The sequence below is a fragment of the Colius striatus genome, chromosome 18, assembly GCF_028858725.1.
Source record: "Colius striatus isolate bColStr4 chromosome 18, bColStr4.1.hap1, whole genome shotgun sequence".
In the NCBI taxonomy this organism is placed as follows: Eukaryota; Metazoa; Chordata; class Aves; order Coliiformes; family Coliidae; genus Colius; species Colius striatus.
Genome location: NC_084776.1, coordinates 6,463,583 through 6,478,063, shown reverse-complemented (window position 1 = coordinate 6,478,063; position 14,481 = coordinate 6,463,583). Strand labels below are relative to the sequence as shown.

Genomic DNA, 14,481 nt, shown 5'->3' with positions numbered 1-14,481 from the left:
TCCGTGACCCGGCTGGGTCGCGCTCCCCGGGCTCTCGCGTCCCTTCCCGCCCCTCCCGCTCGCTGCCCACCCTCAGCGCCCCGCGGCCGGGGCGGGCGGGGGCAGCGCGGCGGCTGCGGGCCGCCCAACCACAATAAACTGCTCCGACGGACACGGCTGCGGCTCCCGGCGCGGAACGGGGAGGGCCGGGGCGGGCGGGGGGCCGGGCCGGGGCGGGCGGGGGGCCGGGCCGCGGCGGTGCGGCCCCCGGGGCGGGCAGGGGAGCGGCGGCAGCTCCGCCCCCGCCCGCCGCCATGTTGGCGGGGCCGCTGCGCCGGGCCCGCAGGTACCGGGGGGCGGGCGGGGGACGGGGGGCGCGGGTCCGGCCCCGGGGAGCGGGAGGCGCGGGTCCGGCCCCGGGGAGCGGGGGCTGCGGCACCGGCAGCGCTGCGCGCCATCGCTGACATCCCCCAAATCCTTCCCGCACCCCTCCTGCATCCTCTCCGTTCTCCCCGCGTCCTCCTAAATGCTCCTGCGCCTCTGCACCACCTTGAAACCCTCCTGCATCTCCTCTAAATCCCCCCCTCTGCGTCTCCCTAAACTCCTCAATCCTTCATGCGCCCTTACATACCTCCTGTATTCCCCAGCATTCTCCCTGAAACCCTTCCTGCGGCACTGCACCCTTCCTGCATTTACCTGAATCCTCCCTGCATCCCTATTGCCCCTCGCATGACTTTGTATGTTCTCTGCATCCCCTTTCTCCACCCCTGTCATCCGCCCTCCTGCATCCTTGCACCCGCTACTGCAACCCTGTGACCCAGCCTCACATCCCTCCCAACAGCAGGAGGCTCTCTCTGGTCCCCTCCTCCTCACTCCCCTCACCGATGAGTCCAGCCTGCACACCTACTTGTGCACCCAGGGTGGGGGATTTTCCTCTCCGAGGACACACACAGGTCAAATCCTGCAGATGCTGCTCCCGTGCCTGCGGCTGTAGGGTGGCTGTGCCGCTAAAGGATGCTGGTGGAGGGGCTGGAGGGATGGGGCCCCTCTGTGCCAAGCCAGAGAACAACCTCACTGGAGCCTCCAGCACATGGAGAGGACTCTACAGAGTCCTGGGGGGAAGGAAGGTGGGCTGAATGGTTCCCCTGGGCTGCAGCAGCCCATGCTGGGGCCATGCTGGGCCGGGGTGCAGGTGGAGCTGGTGTGGGGCAAGGTGGCTCCCCAGGAGCTGTGCATTGCTGGGGTGAGCCAGGCACCAATGAGCCCCCCGGCGTTGCAGGTTTGTAACGGGCAGCGTGCGCGTGGCCATGGCGGGGAGAAGCAGCCCCCCCGGCACCCCGCGGCACACCAACCGCCTGGGCAGCCAGAGGTCCCCTTATCTCCTGCAGCACGCACACAACCCTGTGGACTGGTAAGAGCCCTCCGTGCCGTTCTCCCTCCTGTCTGTGTGTGTGTCGTGGGGCTGAGGGACTCGCTGCTGTGGAACTGGTGGCAGCTGAAGCAGCCTGGCCCCTGTGCAGCCCTCAGCGTGCCATGGCTGTCCTGACTCCACTGGGCAGCAGCTTTATAGGAGCTCTGCTCATAGAGTCATAGAATCACAGACTGATGGGGTTTGCAAGGGACCTCTAGAGCTCATCCAGCCCAACTCCCTGCTGAGGCAGGTTCCCCTCAATTAGGAGGCACAGTGTTGATGAGATCACCCCTCAGTCTTCTCCAGGCTCAAGAGCCCCAGGTCCCACAGCCTTTCCTTATAAGAAACATATGCCAGTCCTCTGATTGTCTTGGTAACCCTCACTGGCCTCTCTCCAGCAGTTCCTTGTCCCTCTTGAACCTGTTGAACCCAGAACTGGACACATGACTCCAGATGAGGCCTCACCAGGGAAGAGCAGAGTGGGAGGAGAACCTCTCTTGAGCTGCTGCCCACACTTAACACGCCCCAGACTGCCATTGGCCTTCTTGGCCACAAGGGCACATTGCTGGCTCATGGTTAGTTTGTTATCAGCCAGCACTCCCAGGTCTCTCTGTGCAGAGCTGCTCTCCAGCAGGTCACCCCCAGCTTGTGCTGGTGCAGGGAGCTGTTTCTCTGCCCTTGTGAACCTCATGAGGTTCCTCTCCGCCCAACTCTCAGCCTGCCCAGCTCTCACTGACTGGCAGCACAGCCTCTGGTGAATCAGCCACTCCTCCCAGTTTGATGTCATCAGTGACCTTGCTGAGGGTCACTCAGTCCCCTCATCCAGGTTGTTAATGAAGATGTTGAATCAGACTGGCCCCAGAACCTGTCCCTGTGGAACCCCACTGGCCACAGGCCTCCCAGCAGTGGTGATCCCTGAAGCTCCTCTCTTATCTTCCCCTTGCAGGTACCCTTGGGGTCAGGAAGCCTTTGATAAAGCAAAGAAAGAAAACAAGCCGATATTCCTGTCAGGTAACCAGAAACAAGATGTGTTTCATGTTCAGTAGATGTCCAGATAAACCAGGCTGCTTCCTGAGCTGGTGTGTGAGTAGCCACATAGGTCAGGATGGACACCCAGCACTGCTTCTGTGCTAGCAAGAGAGCTGCATGCTTTGGTAGCTCTCTCTGGAGATGGGCTGCAACAAGGACAAGAGTCCTTGGGCAGATTTTAGGAGCAAGAGCTGGAGAGCCTCTGTGCTTGCTGTAGGCCTTTCTCCTCCATCTCTTCTCCAGAGGGATTCCCCACCTCTGAGCAATCTCCCCATAACGTGTGTCCTGCTCCCTGCAAAGGGCCTTCCCTCACTCTCCTGAGCTCGTTTTCAGTTGGTTACTCCACCTGCCACTGGTGCCACGTGATGGAGGAGGAGTCCTTCAAGAACAAGGAGATTGGAGAGATTCTGAACCAGAACTTTGTGAGCATCAAAGTGGATCGTGAGGAGCGGCCGGACGTGGACAAGGTGTACATGGCCTTTGTGCAGGTAAGGGGGGCATGGGCAGGGCTCAGGAGACCTTGCCTGGTTCTCTCAAGGTGAGATTCATAGTCATGTTCCTCAGGTGGGAAGAACCAGTCTGGGGGTGGTCTGAATGAGGCTGTGTGTGATCACAGGGATGGAGGGAAGCACGGGTCTGTCTCCCAGTAGGGGCACAGAGCAGGGGGTGTCTCTTGGGTCACCTCAGGGCACCCCTGACTTGTCTTTCAGGCAACCAGTGGTGGAGGGGGCTGGCCAATGAGTGTCTGGCTGACTCCAGACCTCAAGCCCTTTGTAGGGGGCACCTACTTCCCTCCTGAGGATGGAGTTCATCGCGTTGGCTTTCGGACTGTGCTGCTCCGAATCGCAGAGCAGGTACAGAGCAGGAGCCACAGAATCACACAATTGTTTTGGTTGGAAAAGCCCTTTAAGCTCTTGGGGTCCAACCCCTCTCCTCCCCCTGCCCAGCCCACCACAAACCCACAGCCCTCAGCACCTCAGCTCCACAGCTTTGGGGTCCCTCCAGGGCTGGGCACTCCCCCAGCTCCCTGGGCAGCCTGGCACAGGGGCTGACACCCCTCTCAGGGAAACAGTTCTGCCTCAGCTCCAATCTCAACCACCCCTGGGGCAACTTGAGCCCATTTCCCCTTATCCTATCATTTATTACTTGGGAGAAGAGACTGACCCTCTCCTTGCTACACCCTCCTGTCAGGGAGTGTCAGAGAGTGCTCATGTCTCCCCTCAGCCTCCTCCAGGCTGAACACCCTCATTCCCTCAGCTGCTCCCCATCATACTTGTGCTCCAGCCCCTTCCCCAGCTTCACCTGAGAACATAAGCAGTGCTTCACAGGAGATGGTGTAACAGGCAGGGTTCAACCAAAAGGGCTGCAAGGAAATTGGTCTGGGCTTGGTGGGTGGCTGAGATACAGTGAGGAGAAACAGTAGCCCAAGGAATATGTCAGAGCTTCGGCTGGACTAGAGGTGGATTGGAACTGATCTGGGGAGGGGGGACTGAGAACTGAAGCTGCTGTTTGGACCAGTGCCATTCAGGAAACTGACCAAAGAATGGAAGAACTGACTTTCTCACTCTGTATCTTAGTGGAAGGAGAACAAAGATGCCCTGTTGGAGAACAGCCAGAAGATCCTGGAGGCATTGCTACGCAGGTCTGAGATCCGTGTGCGTGGCCAGGAGTCACCCCCCTCACCCCAAGCCGTGCTGGCCACCTGCTTCCAGCAGCTCTCCAGCTCCTATGACGAGGAGTACGGTGGCTTTTCCAAATCCCCCAAGTTCCCCACCCCAGGTCAGTGTGGGCTGTGCTGCTGACCCCAGCTGTGGGGCAGACAGTGCTGTGGGGCAGAGCCCACTCCACAGCCTCCCACTTTCTCCCTCTCTTTCAGTGAATTTGAATTTCCTGTTCACATACTGGGCCCTGCACCGAACAACCCCCGAGGGTGCCCAAGCACTGCAGATGGCTCTGCGTACCCTCAAGATGATGGCCCATGGGGGCATCCATGACCACATTGGTCAGGTAGGAGGAAAGCCACGGGGTTAAACCCCTGTCATGCCCAGGAGGTGTGGAGTGGAGATGTGAGGTGAGGACCTGACCACTTGGTCTTTGCAGGGGTTCCACCGCTACTCCACTGACCAGCACTGGCATGTACCTCACTTTGAGAAGATGCTGTATGACCAGGGGCAGCTGGCAGCCACCTACAGCAGAGCATTCCAGGTACAGTGAGAGGGCATCCCTCTGTAGGAATGCTGCCTTGGTTTGGGGAGCAGCTTCAGAGCCTGTTCCCCAAAATGTTGCCTGTCCCATGGGCATGGAGTGGTCCTGTGCTCCCTTTTTGTCTGTTGGTGTTCCTCCAGAAGGGCTGCACAGATCCATGACACTGTAGCCTTGGGGTTTTTAGCATAAAGGGGGAGGAAACAACATTCTGACTGGCCTTTGGATGTCAGCAAACACATTCTGCTGTCTCTGGGGTTGGTGTAACTCCAGGGCTGCTCTCCAGTGCCTGTGGATTTCTATCAAGAGATCTTACTCTGAATCCATCCCACGTTTAAAGTCTCTGGACTTTCACATATATTTCCCCTGCTTTGTCAGCTCTTTAAATCTGAATCTCTTGTATCTCCCCGTGTCTCTGCCTGTGATAACACTGACACTTGTGCTGTGCCTCCCACAGATCTCTGGTGATGAGTTCTTTGCTGATATTGCCCGAGACATTCTGCTTTACGTCTCGAGGGATCTGAGTGACCAGGTGGGTTGTTCCCTGAGCTGGGCTAAAGGGAACAGCTCAGCCTGCCCTGGAACATGCCTTGGGGCTGCTTTTCAATCCCTCCCTCCTCCACTCTCCAGCTGAATTCAGGCTGAGGCACTGCTGTGCCTCACTGACTGCCAGCCCAGCAGAGACAGGCAGTGGCTGAAGATGCTGTTCCAGTAGCTGGAGGGTCTCTCTTGCTCTTTTCCCAGGCTGGAGGTTTCTACAGTGCAGAAGATGCAGATTCCTACCCCACCACCACATCCACAGAGAAGCGAGAAGGAGCTTTCTGTGTGTGGGCAGCTGAGGAAATCCGGGCTCTGCTTCCTGACCCTGTCGAGGGGGCCACAGAGGGGACGACGCTGGCAGATGTCTTCATGCAGCACTATGGAGTGAAGGAGACGGGTAACGTCAGCCCCATGCAGGTGAGGGAGGGGAGAAGAGCTGCCTGGTACTGAAAGCACTGATGGGAAACCCACGGCCCAGGGCACAGGGGACGGCAGAGCAGCCCCAAAGCAGGCAAAGGGCAATGCCTCCTCAGCCAGTGGTGTTCATACAATGGGCCTCTCCTTTTAGGACCCCCATGAGGAGCTGAAGGGCAAGAACGTCCTCACCGTGCGTTGCTCCCCGGAGCTGACGGCGCAGCGGTTGGGGCTGGAGCCGGGGCGGGTGCGGGAGCTGCTGCGGGACGGCGGCCACAGGCTGGGCACAGCCCGGGCACAGCGGCCACGGCCACAGCAGGACACCAAGGTGCTGACGGCATGGAATGGTGAGGAATGGCTCAGCTCTGGGGGATGTGCCTTAGAAACATTGAATCACTTTGGTTGGATAAACCCTTGGAAGCTCATGGAGTCCCAGCCCTCCCCTCACCCTGCCCAGCCCACCACTAACTGCAGCACCTCAGCTCCATGGCTTTGGGATCCCTCCAGGGCTGGGCACTCCCCCAGCTCCCTGGGCAGCCTGGCACAGGGGCTGACACCCCTCTCAGGGAAAAAACCTCTTCCTCAGCTCCAATCTTAAACCTCCTGCAGTGCAAGTTGAGTCCATTTCCCGTTGTCCTGTCAGAGAAGAGACTGACCCTGACCTCACTGCAGCCTCCTGTCAGGGAGTTGCAGAGAGTGCTCCTGTCTCCCCTCAGCCTTCTCTTCTCCTGGCTGAACACCCCCATTCCCTCAGCTGCTCCCCATCAGACTCATTCTCCAGCCCCTTCCCCAGCTCCAGTGCTCACCTCGGGACTCGCTCCAGCCTCTCAGTGTCTGTCTTGTAGTGAGGGGCCCAACGCTGCACCCAGCTCTCGAGGTGCAGCCTCACCAGGGCCCAGTACAGGGGGTCAATCATTTCTCTGATCTTGCTGGTCACACTGTTTGTGTCCTCAGCTGGGTCCTCAGCTGGTGGCCCAGGGCCTGCGTGTTTCTGGGGGCTTGTAGCAGCGAGTTCTGCTGGGACTGGATGACCCCCATGGACTCAGTGCCTGGGGAAGCAGCCCCACACCTGCAAAGCCGTGGGCTGCTGGCTGTTAGTTGATACTGCTCTGGCTTTATTTTCCTCTGCTGTTGCCAGCAGAGAGCAGCAAATCTCCTCCTTAGATCTCAGCCCAGCTCTCCCACTTGGGCTCTGGGGAAGGGGATGGAGCTGGGGACTGTGGGGGGACCACGGCTCTGTCTGCCCTGCAGTGGGTAATAGCTGCAGGACCCTGGGCACTGTTCCCAGCAGTAAATGCTGGAGTAGCTGGGTCTGGAGCTGGAGTTAGGCCATGTCCTGCAAACAGAAAGGACTCCCTGCCTCTACCCACAAGCAAAGGTTTAGCTCTTGCTGGCTTTGCAGCGCTCTGCCCTTCTCCTTGGTGTCGTTCTTAGTGATCTGAGCAGAGTGGAAGAGCTGATGAGTGATCCCTGACCTGCCTTGAACCGTCAGGCAGGATGAGCATCCTTTAAATGAAAGCTGGTGACACCCCAGCCGGTTCCTTGTGCCCCCCTGAGCCTGTCCCTGTGTCTGTGCCTCTGCAGGGCTGATGATCTCGGGCTTTGCCCAGGCTGGGGCAGCCCTGGCCAGGCAGGAGTACGTCAGCAGGGCCGTGCAGGCGGCTGCCTTCCTGCACACGCACCTTTTCCAGCCCAGCAGCGGGAGGCTGCTGCGGAGCTGCTATGGGGGACGGGACAGCACGGTGGAGCAGAGGTGAGCAGGGTATGGGGGTGTCTACAGACTGACTTGTCACCTCTCAGAGGCTTCCCAGACCCTTGCCTGTCCCTGCCCCTCTCTCCTCCAGGCAGGACTGAACTTGGAGGGAGGAAGGCTGTGTATAACTGCCTCTGGTGCAGGGATGGGTTAGTGCCCCTCACCTAGTGAGGAAGAATTAAATCCTTTTCCACTCATCATCTTCCAGGCTGGCAGGTAGAGGTAAAGGAGCCAGCCCTGCCTTCCCCTGATGCACAGAAACCAGGGCTGAGCCATGTGGTGACTTGGCACAGCCACCCCTTATCTCTGAGTGAGCTCTGAGGTGCCATCTCCTCAGGCAGCAGAGACCAGTAGGCAGAACATTTCCCACCTGGCCAGTGCAGAGACTCTGATGCTCCCTCCCCATCTGCCCCTTCAGCGCTGTGCCCATCCAGGGCTTCCTGGAGGATTATGTCTTCGTCATCCAGGCTCTCTTTGACCTGTACGAAGCCTCACTGGAGCAGGGCTGGCTGGAGTGGGCCCTGCAGCTCCAGCACATGCAAGACAAGCTCTTCTGGGACCCTGAGGGCTTTGCATATTTCTCCAGTGAGGCTGGTGATCCCTCTTTGCTCCTGCGCCTGAAGGACGGTGAGCCTGAGCACGGCAGCGCTCTGTGGGGTGATGTGTGGGGCAGCTTTGGGAGGGCTCAGCTGGAGGGCCAGGCTGTGGAGTGGTGGGACATCGGGTGATGATGCCTGTACTTGGTGCTGGTGAGGCTGCACCTTGAATACTGTGTTTAGTTTTGGGCCCCTCACTACAAGAAAGACACGGAGGGAGGGGCTGGAGCGTGTCCAGAGATGGGCACTGGAGCTGGGAAAGGGGCTGGAGCACAAGTCTGCTGGGGTGCAGCTGGGGGAATTGGGGGTGTTTAGTCTGGAGAAGAGGAGGCTGAGAGGTCTCTTCCAACTCTGTGATGGAGGAGCTGTTGTCCCCTACAGACCAGGATGGTGCAGAGCCCGCTGCCAACTCTATTGCTGTCACAAACCTGCTGCGAGCAGCTTCTTACTCCGGTCGGACAGAGTGGGTGGAAAAAGCTGGGCAGATCTTGGCTGCATTCTCTGAGAGGCTGCAGAAGATCCCTATAACCCTGCCAGAGATGGCTCGGGCCAATGCTCTCTTCCATCACACCCTCAAACAGGTATGGGCTGGAGCCCATGTGTCCCCTCTGTGGGACCTGGCTGTGGTGTGGGTGCAGGCACGGCTCTGCCTCCTCCCTCCTGCCACCCACACTCTCCCTGGACAGGTCATTATCTGTGGAGACCCCCAAGGAGAAGACACAAAGGAAATGCTGCGTTGTGTCCACTCTGTCTTCAGCCCAAACAAGGTAGAGGAGCCAGCCCTGCCTGCCAGCCTGTGCAGCTGCCCCTTGTCACCCTCCCTGTGTTGCTGGTGCCTTCATCCTTTCTCCCAGTGTGTCTGCAACATCCATCCTCCTCCTCCATCCTGCCTCCCTTCTGGGAAGCATCCTATCCTTTCCATACTTGTAAGCACAGCTGGAAAGGCCATGACCAAATACCTGTGCCCTGCTTCTGGCACAGCACACTGCAGCCTCAGCCCAGTGGCCCCAGCACTGCTCTCTCAACAACCTTTTGTTCCAGTGTGGATGTGTCATGCCTACTGTGGATCCAGACAGTGTCAGGGGCACCTTCTGCCTGAAGCCCCCCTTGCATCCTTGGGAAGCAACAAGGCAGTACCTTGGAGGGCTGTGGGTACCCCCAAAATCTTTGCCCTGAGCTGTACTGTCCCTGTGCAGGGGGTTTATGGCCTCTCTCTGCTCCTCTGCATCTCAGCTCAGAGATGTGTATCCGTGCATCCCACAAAGAGCTGTGCTGGCTTGAGGACAGAGCTGTTTGCTGCCTATGGAGCTGTCAGGGAAGGGATCACGACAGCTGGTGCCTGTCATGTTTGGCAGGCAGTGTCCCTGCCCTGGGGATGGATGTCCCTAGCCTTGGGGAGCTGAGAGAAGCAGGGCTGGGCTGAGTGAGAGGACTCAGCTCTTCAGCATCCTGATGCCAGGGCCTGACATGATGAGCTGCAGCCCCTGGGGAGTCAGTGCTGTGGCCAAAGCAGCAGCTTCCCTCTGTAACCTCAGCTGGGGTGAGCTGGGGAAGGCTGAGCTGTCACCATGGGATCCCCTGCTCTGTCCTCACATTAGCTCAGCCCAGGGGGGCTCTCATCCCTGACACTCTGCCCAGTGGTGTTTAACACCAGTGTTGGAGGATGGTCACAACTCCTGCCCAGTCCTTTGTCCTTCAGCAGAAAGGATCTGGCAGTTGTGGTTGATAACAAACTAACCATGAGCCAGCAATGTGCCTTCGTGGGCAAGGAGGCCAGTGGCATCCTGGGCTGAAGTAAGAAGAATGTGGGCACACACTGGGGTGTTTGGCATCATGGGGGTGAGATGGAGGGTGCCAGCTGGGGGCAGAGCCACGCTTCCCCTCAGCCATCCTGCTGGTGCATCCCCAGTGCCATCCCCAGTTCCTCATGGACAGCCTGATCTCTGGCTGGAGTGCTGGCTCCTCACCCATCTGAGGTGATGGAGGTACAGGAGGAGAATCTCACTGCTCAGAGGGTCACAGTGCCTTGGGGAGCAGCCTGTGCCCCTGGAAGCCATCCCTCTTTCCGTGCTGTGTCACAGGGAGATGTGGGTGCTCGTTCTCCTGCCTGCCTTCAGCCCCCTCCAGCTGCTCCCCAGCTCTCCTTCCCCACCCTGGGGAGCTGCCCAAGGCAGAGCAGCCCCAGGCCACTGACTCTGGGCCCCTGACAGCTTTGGGCATCAGCTTTGGCAAGGAGTTGGGGAACTGTCAGGGCCGTGTCCCTGCTGCCCCTACTCCCTCAGTGCCAGGGGGGTGCTGGGGGCTAAGCTCATCTGCAGGAACATGATTAATTAGGTCATTCCAGTAATTAATTCCTTACAAACCTCACATTGAAATGCTTGCTGTAAGGAGATGCTGATGCTAAAATGGCTTTGGGGTCACAGCTTTAACTGGACCCTGCACCCAGAGGAGCCCATTGCTGCAGGAGGTGTATGTGCTCAGGGGTGCTGCTGGTGACTGCTCCAATGGGGGTCCCAGTGCTAGGGGCAGAGAGGGTTGGATCCCCGCTCCAGGGCTGCATCCTGGCTCCTACTATAGATCCCTGCCCTCTTAATGGTCTTTAGGGTAATTATGAAGGATCCCATTATCTCCTCAGCTGCAGAGCAGTAGGCTGAGGCTCACTTTCCTCCTGGCTCTGTGAGAGGACCTTAGGGAGCTGGTGAGAAAAATGAATAATGAATTTCAGATTGGACATGAATTGGTAATTAATCACTCCTGGAATTAATTCCAGACAAAGGCAAGGGGGGAGGAGGTTGAGGGGGGAGAGCAGGAGGCAGGCAGGGAGATGGGTGAGCCAGAGCTGGGTCAGAGCAGGAGATGTGGAGTGATGGGGGACAGGATGAGACTGCAGCAAGGCAAGAGGCTGGGGACACTCTGACCTCCCAGGGACATGGGGGGTGAGGGCAGCCCCTGCCAGGCTGGGCTGAGGCTGGCTGAGTGTCCCTGATGGGTTTGCTCCCAGCCCTGCTGTCGGTGGCAGGGGGAGATGTCTGTGCTGTGAGATGTGTGTCAGTGCTCACTGGGTGGGTGTGTGGGGCTGGGATAGCAGAGGCAGAGAGGGAGGAAGAGCCCTGTGCTCCAGCTGTGCCTTGGGCCCCTGGCAGGGCCAGCTTTGGCTCACCCTTCACATCCCTGTGTCGGCACCAGGCTCCTTGCCAGCTCCTGGCCTTTCCCCTCATTAGTGTGCAAGCCCTGAGGCTTTAACAAACATTTTCCCTTTCAGAAAAGCTAATTATCACGGCAGCCCTGTCATCACCCCTGCCTGGTGCTGCCCTGTCAGCTGGGAGAGCCCCCAGCCCACTCCTCAGTGGCTTGGTTTTTGGGGCAGGATCTGGAGGGTGGGAGTGGGGAAGCTGCAGCTGGTGCTGGGCTTGTGGGGCTGTCCCCAGGTTGGGAGGGTGTCCCCAGGGAGCTGTCTGGCTCAGGCCGCCCCTTTCCAGGCCACTTTATGCCAGTTCCAGGGCTTCATCATCAGTCTGGAGCAGAAAAGGGAGCCAAAGCTGCTATGGACAGTGTGGAACAAACTCCCTCCAGCACAGGCACAGTGGGGATGAGGCCGCTGTGAGTCTCCTCGTGTGGGCAGCAGGGCGAGGGAGGTTCTTCTGCCCTTCTACACTGCCCTGGTGAGGCCTCATCTGGAGTCCTGTGTCCAGTTCTGGGCTCCCCAGCTCAAGAGGGACAGAGAACTGCTGGAGAGAGGCCAGTGCAGGGACACCAAGGTGCTGAGGGGACTGGAGCATCTTCCTTATGAGGAAAGGCTGTGGGACCTGGGGCTGTTCAGCCTGGAGAGGAGAAGGCTGAGGGATTGCAAGTACCTAAAGGCAGGTGTCAGGAGGATGAGGGAGAACACTTTATTCTGTAGTGTGCAGTGACAGCACAAGGGGTAGTGAACATGAGCTGGAACACAACCAGTCCCACTGGAACATGAGGAGAAGCTCCTTTGGTGCTGAGGTGAGGGAGCCTGGCCCAGGCTGCCCAGGGAGGGTGTGGAGGCTCCTTCTCAGGAGGTTTCCAAACCCACCTGGATGCATTCCTGTGCCCCCTGATCAAGGGGAACCTGCTTTAGCAGGGGTTTGGGCTGGAGGAGCTCTGCAGGGCCCTTCTCACCCCCCCTCCCCCGTTCTACAACCCTCTGATCCCCTCCCCTCTCCTCTCTGCGTGAGCACATGCAGGACGCTGCCAGCACTTGGCACCTCTGGGAGGGAAGGCCCAGCTGCCTGGCACTGGCTGCCCTCCCCAGCTCTCACAGCTCCCTCTCTGCAGGTGCTGGTGCTGGCAGATGGGAACAGCTCAGGGTTCCTGTATCACCACTGGCCTTTCCTCGCTGGCCTGGAGAGGAAGGACGGCAAAGCCACCGCCTATGTCTGCAGCAACTTCTCCTGCTCCCTGCCCATCACCTCCCCCCAGGAGCTGCGTGGGATGCTGTGCCTGTGAGCCCCAGGGCCTGCAGAAAGGCAAGGGCCAGTCCCTGGGAACGTGAGAGAAACTGTAATAAAGCCCCTCTGGCACCCAGGATGGTTCCTGGCAGCGTGGGGGGATGCTGTGCCCCTCTGCCTGCAGCAGGTCAGGCTCTGCCCATGCCGCTGCTTTGGCAGCATCTCAGCAGAAGCAGCTCTGGTCCCTCGTTTTGGCATGGTCAGGAGACACCAGCTGAAGAACATCTCCTCCCTCTTCCCACACACTTGCTCCTCAACCTCTTCTTGCTGAGGGAAAGGAAAACAAATTAAATCCCAGCCTTAATGGCAAAGTCAGCTGGGAAAACTATCAGAGTTCCTATAGCAACCCAGGGTAACACTGTCAAAAGCACCTGGATGACTTGGGAGTCAAGTGTTTTTGACAGTGTTACAAGTTCTGACAGCCATGGTATTTTTCCATTCCAGAGTAGATTGGAGGATACATGAGGTTACCCTATAGTGCAAGCACAACCCTGCTGATTGCCACAGCTGAGGAAAACATGCCACAGCACACAGCCTGAGCACTTCCAAACAGCTCAACAGCTCATCCTGGCTTTGCCAAGGCTGCAGTGGCCCTTCTCAAAGTCTTGTTCTCTTTGTAAAAGGCCAGTGTGTTTTGGGATGGGCTCAGGGGGTTGTGCTGCTTCCCCTGGTACCTGCAGGGAGGTGGGGACACCAGGGCTGGAGACCCCTGAGCCTGAAGACAATGGGGCTGGCAGGAGAGCAGCCACCAGCAGCTCAGTGCTGAGAGGGTGACTGGGTGGGCAGGAGGGGGTGGTGGGGTTGGGTGCTGAAATGGGTGAGCTGGGGCTGTATTTTGGGGCTGGCTGCTCTGGGTGGGTGCTGCTGGATGAGGTGCTTGAGGCTGCAGCCTGGCCCCTGCCTTTGCTTGCAGAAGTTTCAGTGACAGCTAAGAACCCCTAAAAGTGCCTTTGGGCAAGTGTATGAAGGTGTTTGCTCTGAGCTTTCCCAACAAAGCCTAGGCTGGACCCAGGGTCTTGCCAGCCATGGGGACAATGCTGCCAGACCTTGGCATCTCCACAGAGGGAGGTAACCCACCCTGGCAGAAGCAGGCTGCTGTCCCCAACCACACTAAACTTTATTCTCCCTTTCCACCTCCCTCCCTGCTTCCAAAGGGGTGAGGACCACATTTGCAGCATCTCCCTGTCCCCCTGGGGCTCCCACAGCCCCCACCCCAGCCCGGCATCTGGCAGCCAAGCCACGCTGCCCCACGGCTTTCCAGAGGGTCCTGCCAGGATCTGGGGGGAACAGGGCCAAGAGAAATGCCTTTGAAGTCAAAGAGGAATTTTGCACCTCATCTTGTGAATGCTTTTCAAGCCTGGGGAAGAGGAGGGGGGGTTATTTTCTCTCCTCTCTTGGTTTTAAAAGCCGAAGTGTTGCTGGAAATGCAGCTGAAAATTGCTGGGTTGGCAGATGGCTGGCTGCTTTCCCCTCATTTTTGGTTTTTGTTGTTTTTCTTTCTAACTTGGCATCTCAGCTGCAGGGATTGGTTTGACACCCATCCTCATGAGTGCTCGGTGTGGATCTGTGCCAGCAGAGCATCCTCAGAGAGCAGGGCTGCCACTGAACATCTCTTGGGGAAGCCCAAATGTCTTGGAGCCCCAGAGGTGGCCATGTCTATGTGCAGACTTATGTTCCCAGGTTGGCATGGTGCTGAGGGTGATGTGAATAGCTCGTGGTGGTGCTCACCAGCCCCCTGGCACAGACACATGGGTGCCTTTCTCCTGCCCCGTGTCGCTTATTGGTGTGTCTCTGCAAGCAGCTGCTGAGCAAAAATGATCTGTGAGCCTCTGTCAGGAGGAATTGGGCTCACCTCTCAAAAGGCAAAGGCACAGAAAGGGAAGAAGAGTTCTCTGTAATAAGTGAGTGATGTTGTGGCACCTTGGTCCTGCTGCTGTTGCCAGGGTGGGCTGGTGGCCCCATTCTGCATCCTGCACAGCCCCATGGGTCACATTCTCTGCCACATCCCCAGGGCCACCTGGCTGCTTCAGCCCTTCAGCTTTGTGGCCTTGGCAAGGGGGGTTCCTGCTTGAGCTCAGCTGC

The 14,481-nt window shown here is 58.5% G+C and overlaps 1 protein-coding gene across 4 annotated transcripts; it reads left to right on the top strand.

Annotated features, from left to right (window-relative positions):
- Window positions 1–260: 260 nt before the first annotated feature.
- SPATA20 (spermatogenesis associated 20) lies at window positions 261–13,166 on the top strand. 4 transcript variants are annotated; one of them, XM_062010618.1, is made up of 16 exons: window positions 261–325; window positions 1,259–1,390; window positions 2,337–2,401; window positions 2,753–2,907; window positions 3,130–3,273; window positions 3,997–4,198; window positions 4,296–4,426; window positions 4,520–4,624; window positions 5,079–5,153; window positions 5,366–5,578; window positions 5,730–5,922; window positions 7,160–7,328; window positions 7,747–7,955; window positions 8,306–8,505; window positions 8,611–8,691; window positions 12,227–12,574. In XM_062010618.1, the coding sequence occupies exons 1-16, from the start codon at window positions 294–296 to the stop codon at window positions 12,395–12,397; spliced, it is 2,277 nt and encodes a 758-aa protein (XP_061866602.1). In that variant the 5' UTR covers window positions 261–293; the 3' UTR covers window positions 12,398–12,574. The 4 variants fall into 4 exon arrangements, with proteins under 4 accessions (XP_061866602.1, XP_061866604.1, XP_061866605.1 ...); XM_062010620.1 differs by lacking the exon at window positions 3,130–3,273; XM_062010619.1 differs by lacking the exon at window positions 1,259–1,390 and having other exon boundaries at window positions 272–325.
- The last annotated feature ends 1,315 nt before the right edge of the window (window positions 13,167–14,481 follow it).

Excerpts from the sequence above, each read along its gene's own strand:
- SPATA20 (XM_062010618.1), top strand. The coding sequence starts at position 294 with ATGTTGGCGGGGCCGCTGCGCCGGGCCCGCAG. Across the intron at positions 326-1,258 it reads CCGCTGCGCCGGGCCCGCAG|GTTTGTAACGGGCAGCGTGC; the intron begins GTACCGGGGGGC and ends CCGGCGTTGCAG. Across the intron at positions 8,692-12,226 it reads CTGTCTTCAGCCCAAACAAG|GTGCTGGTGCTGGCAGATGG; the intron begins GTAGAGGAGCCA and ends CCCTCTCTGCAG.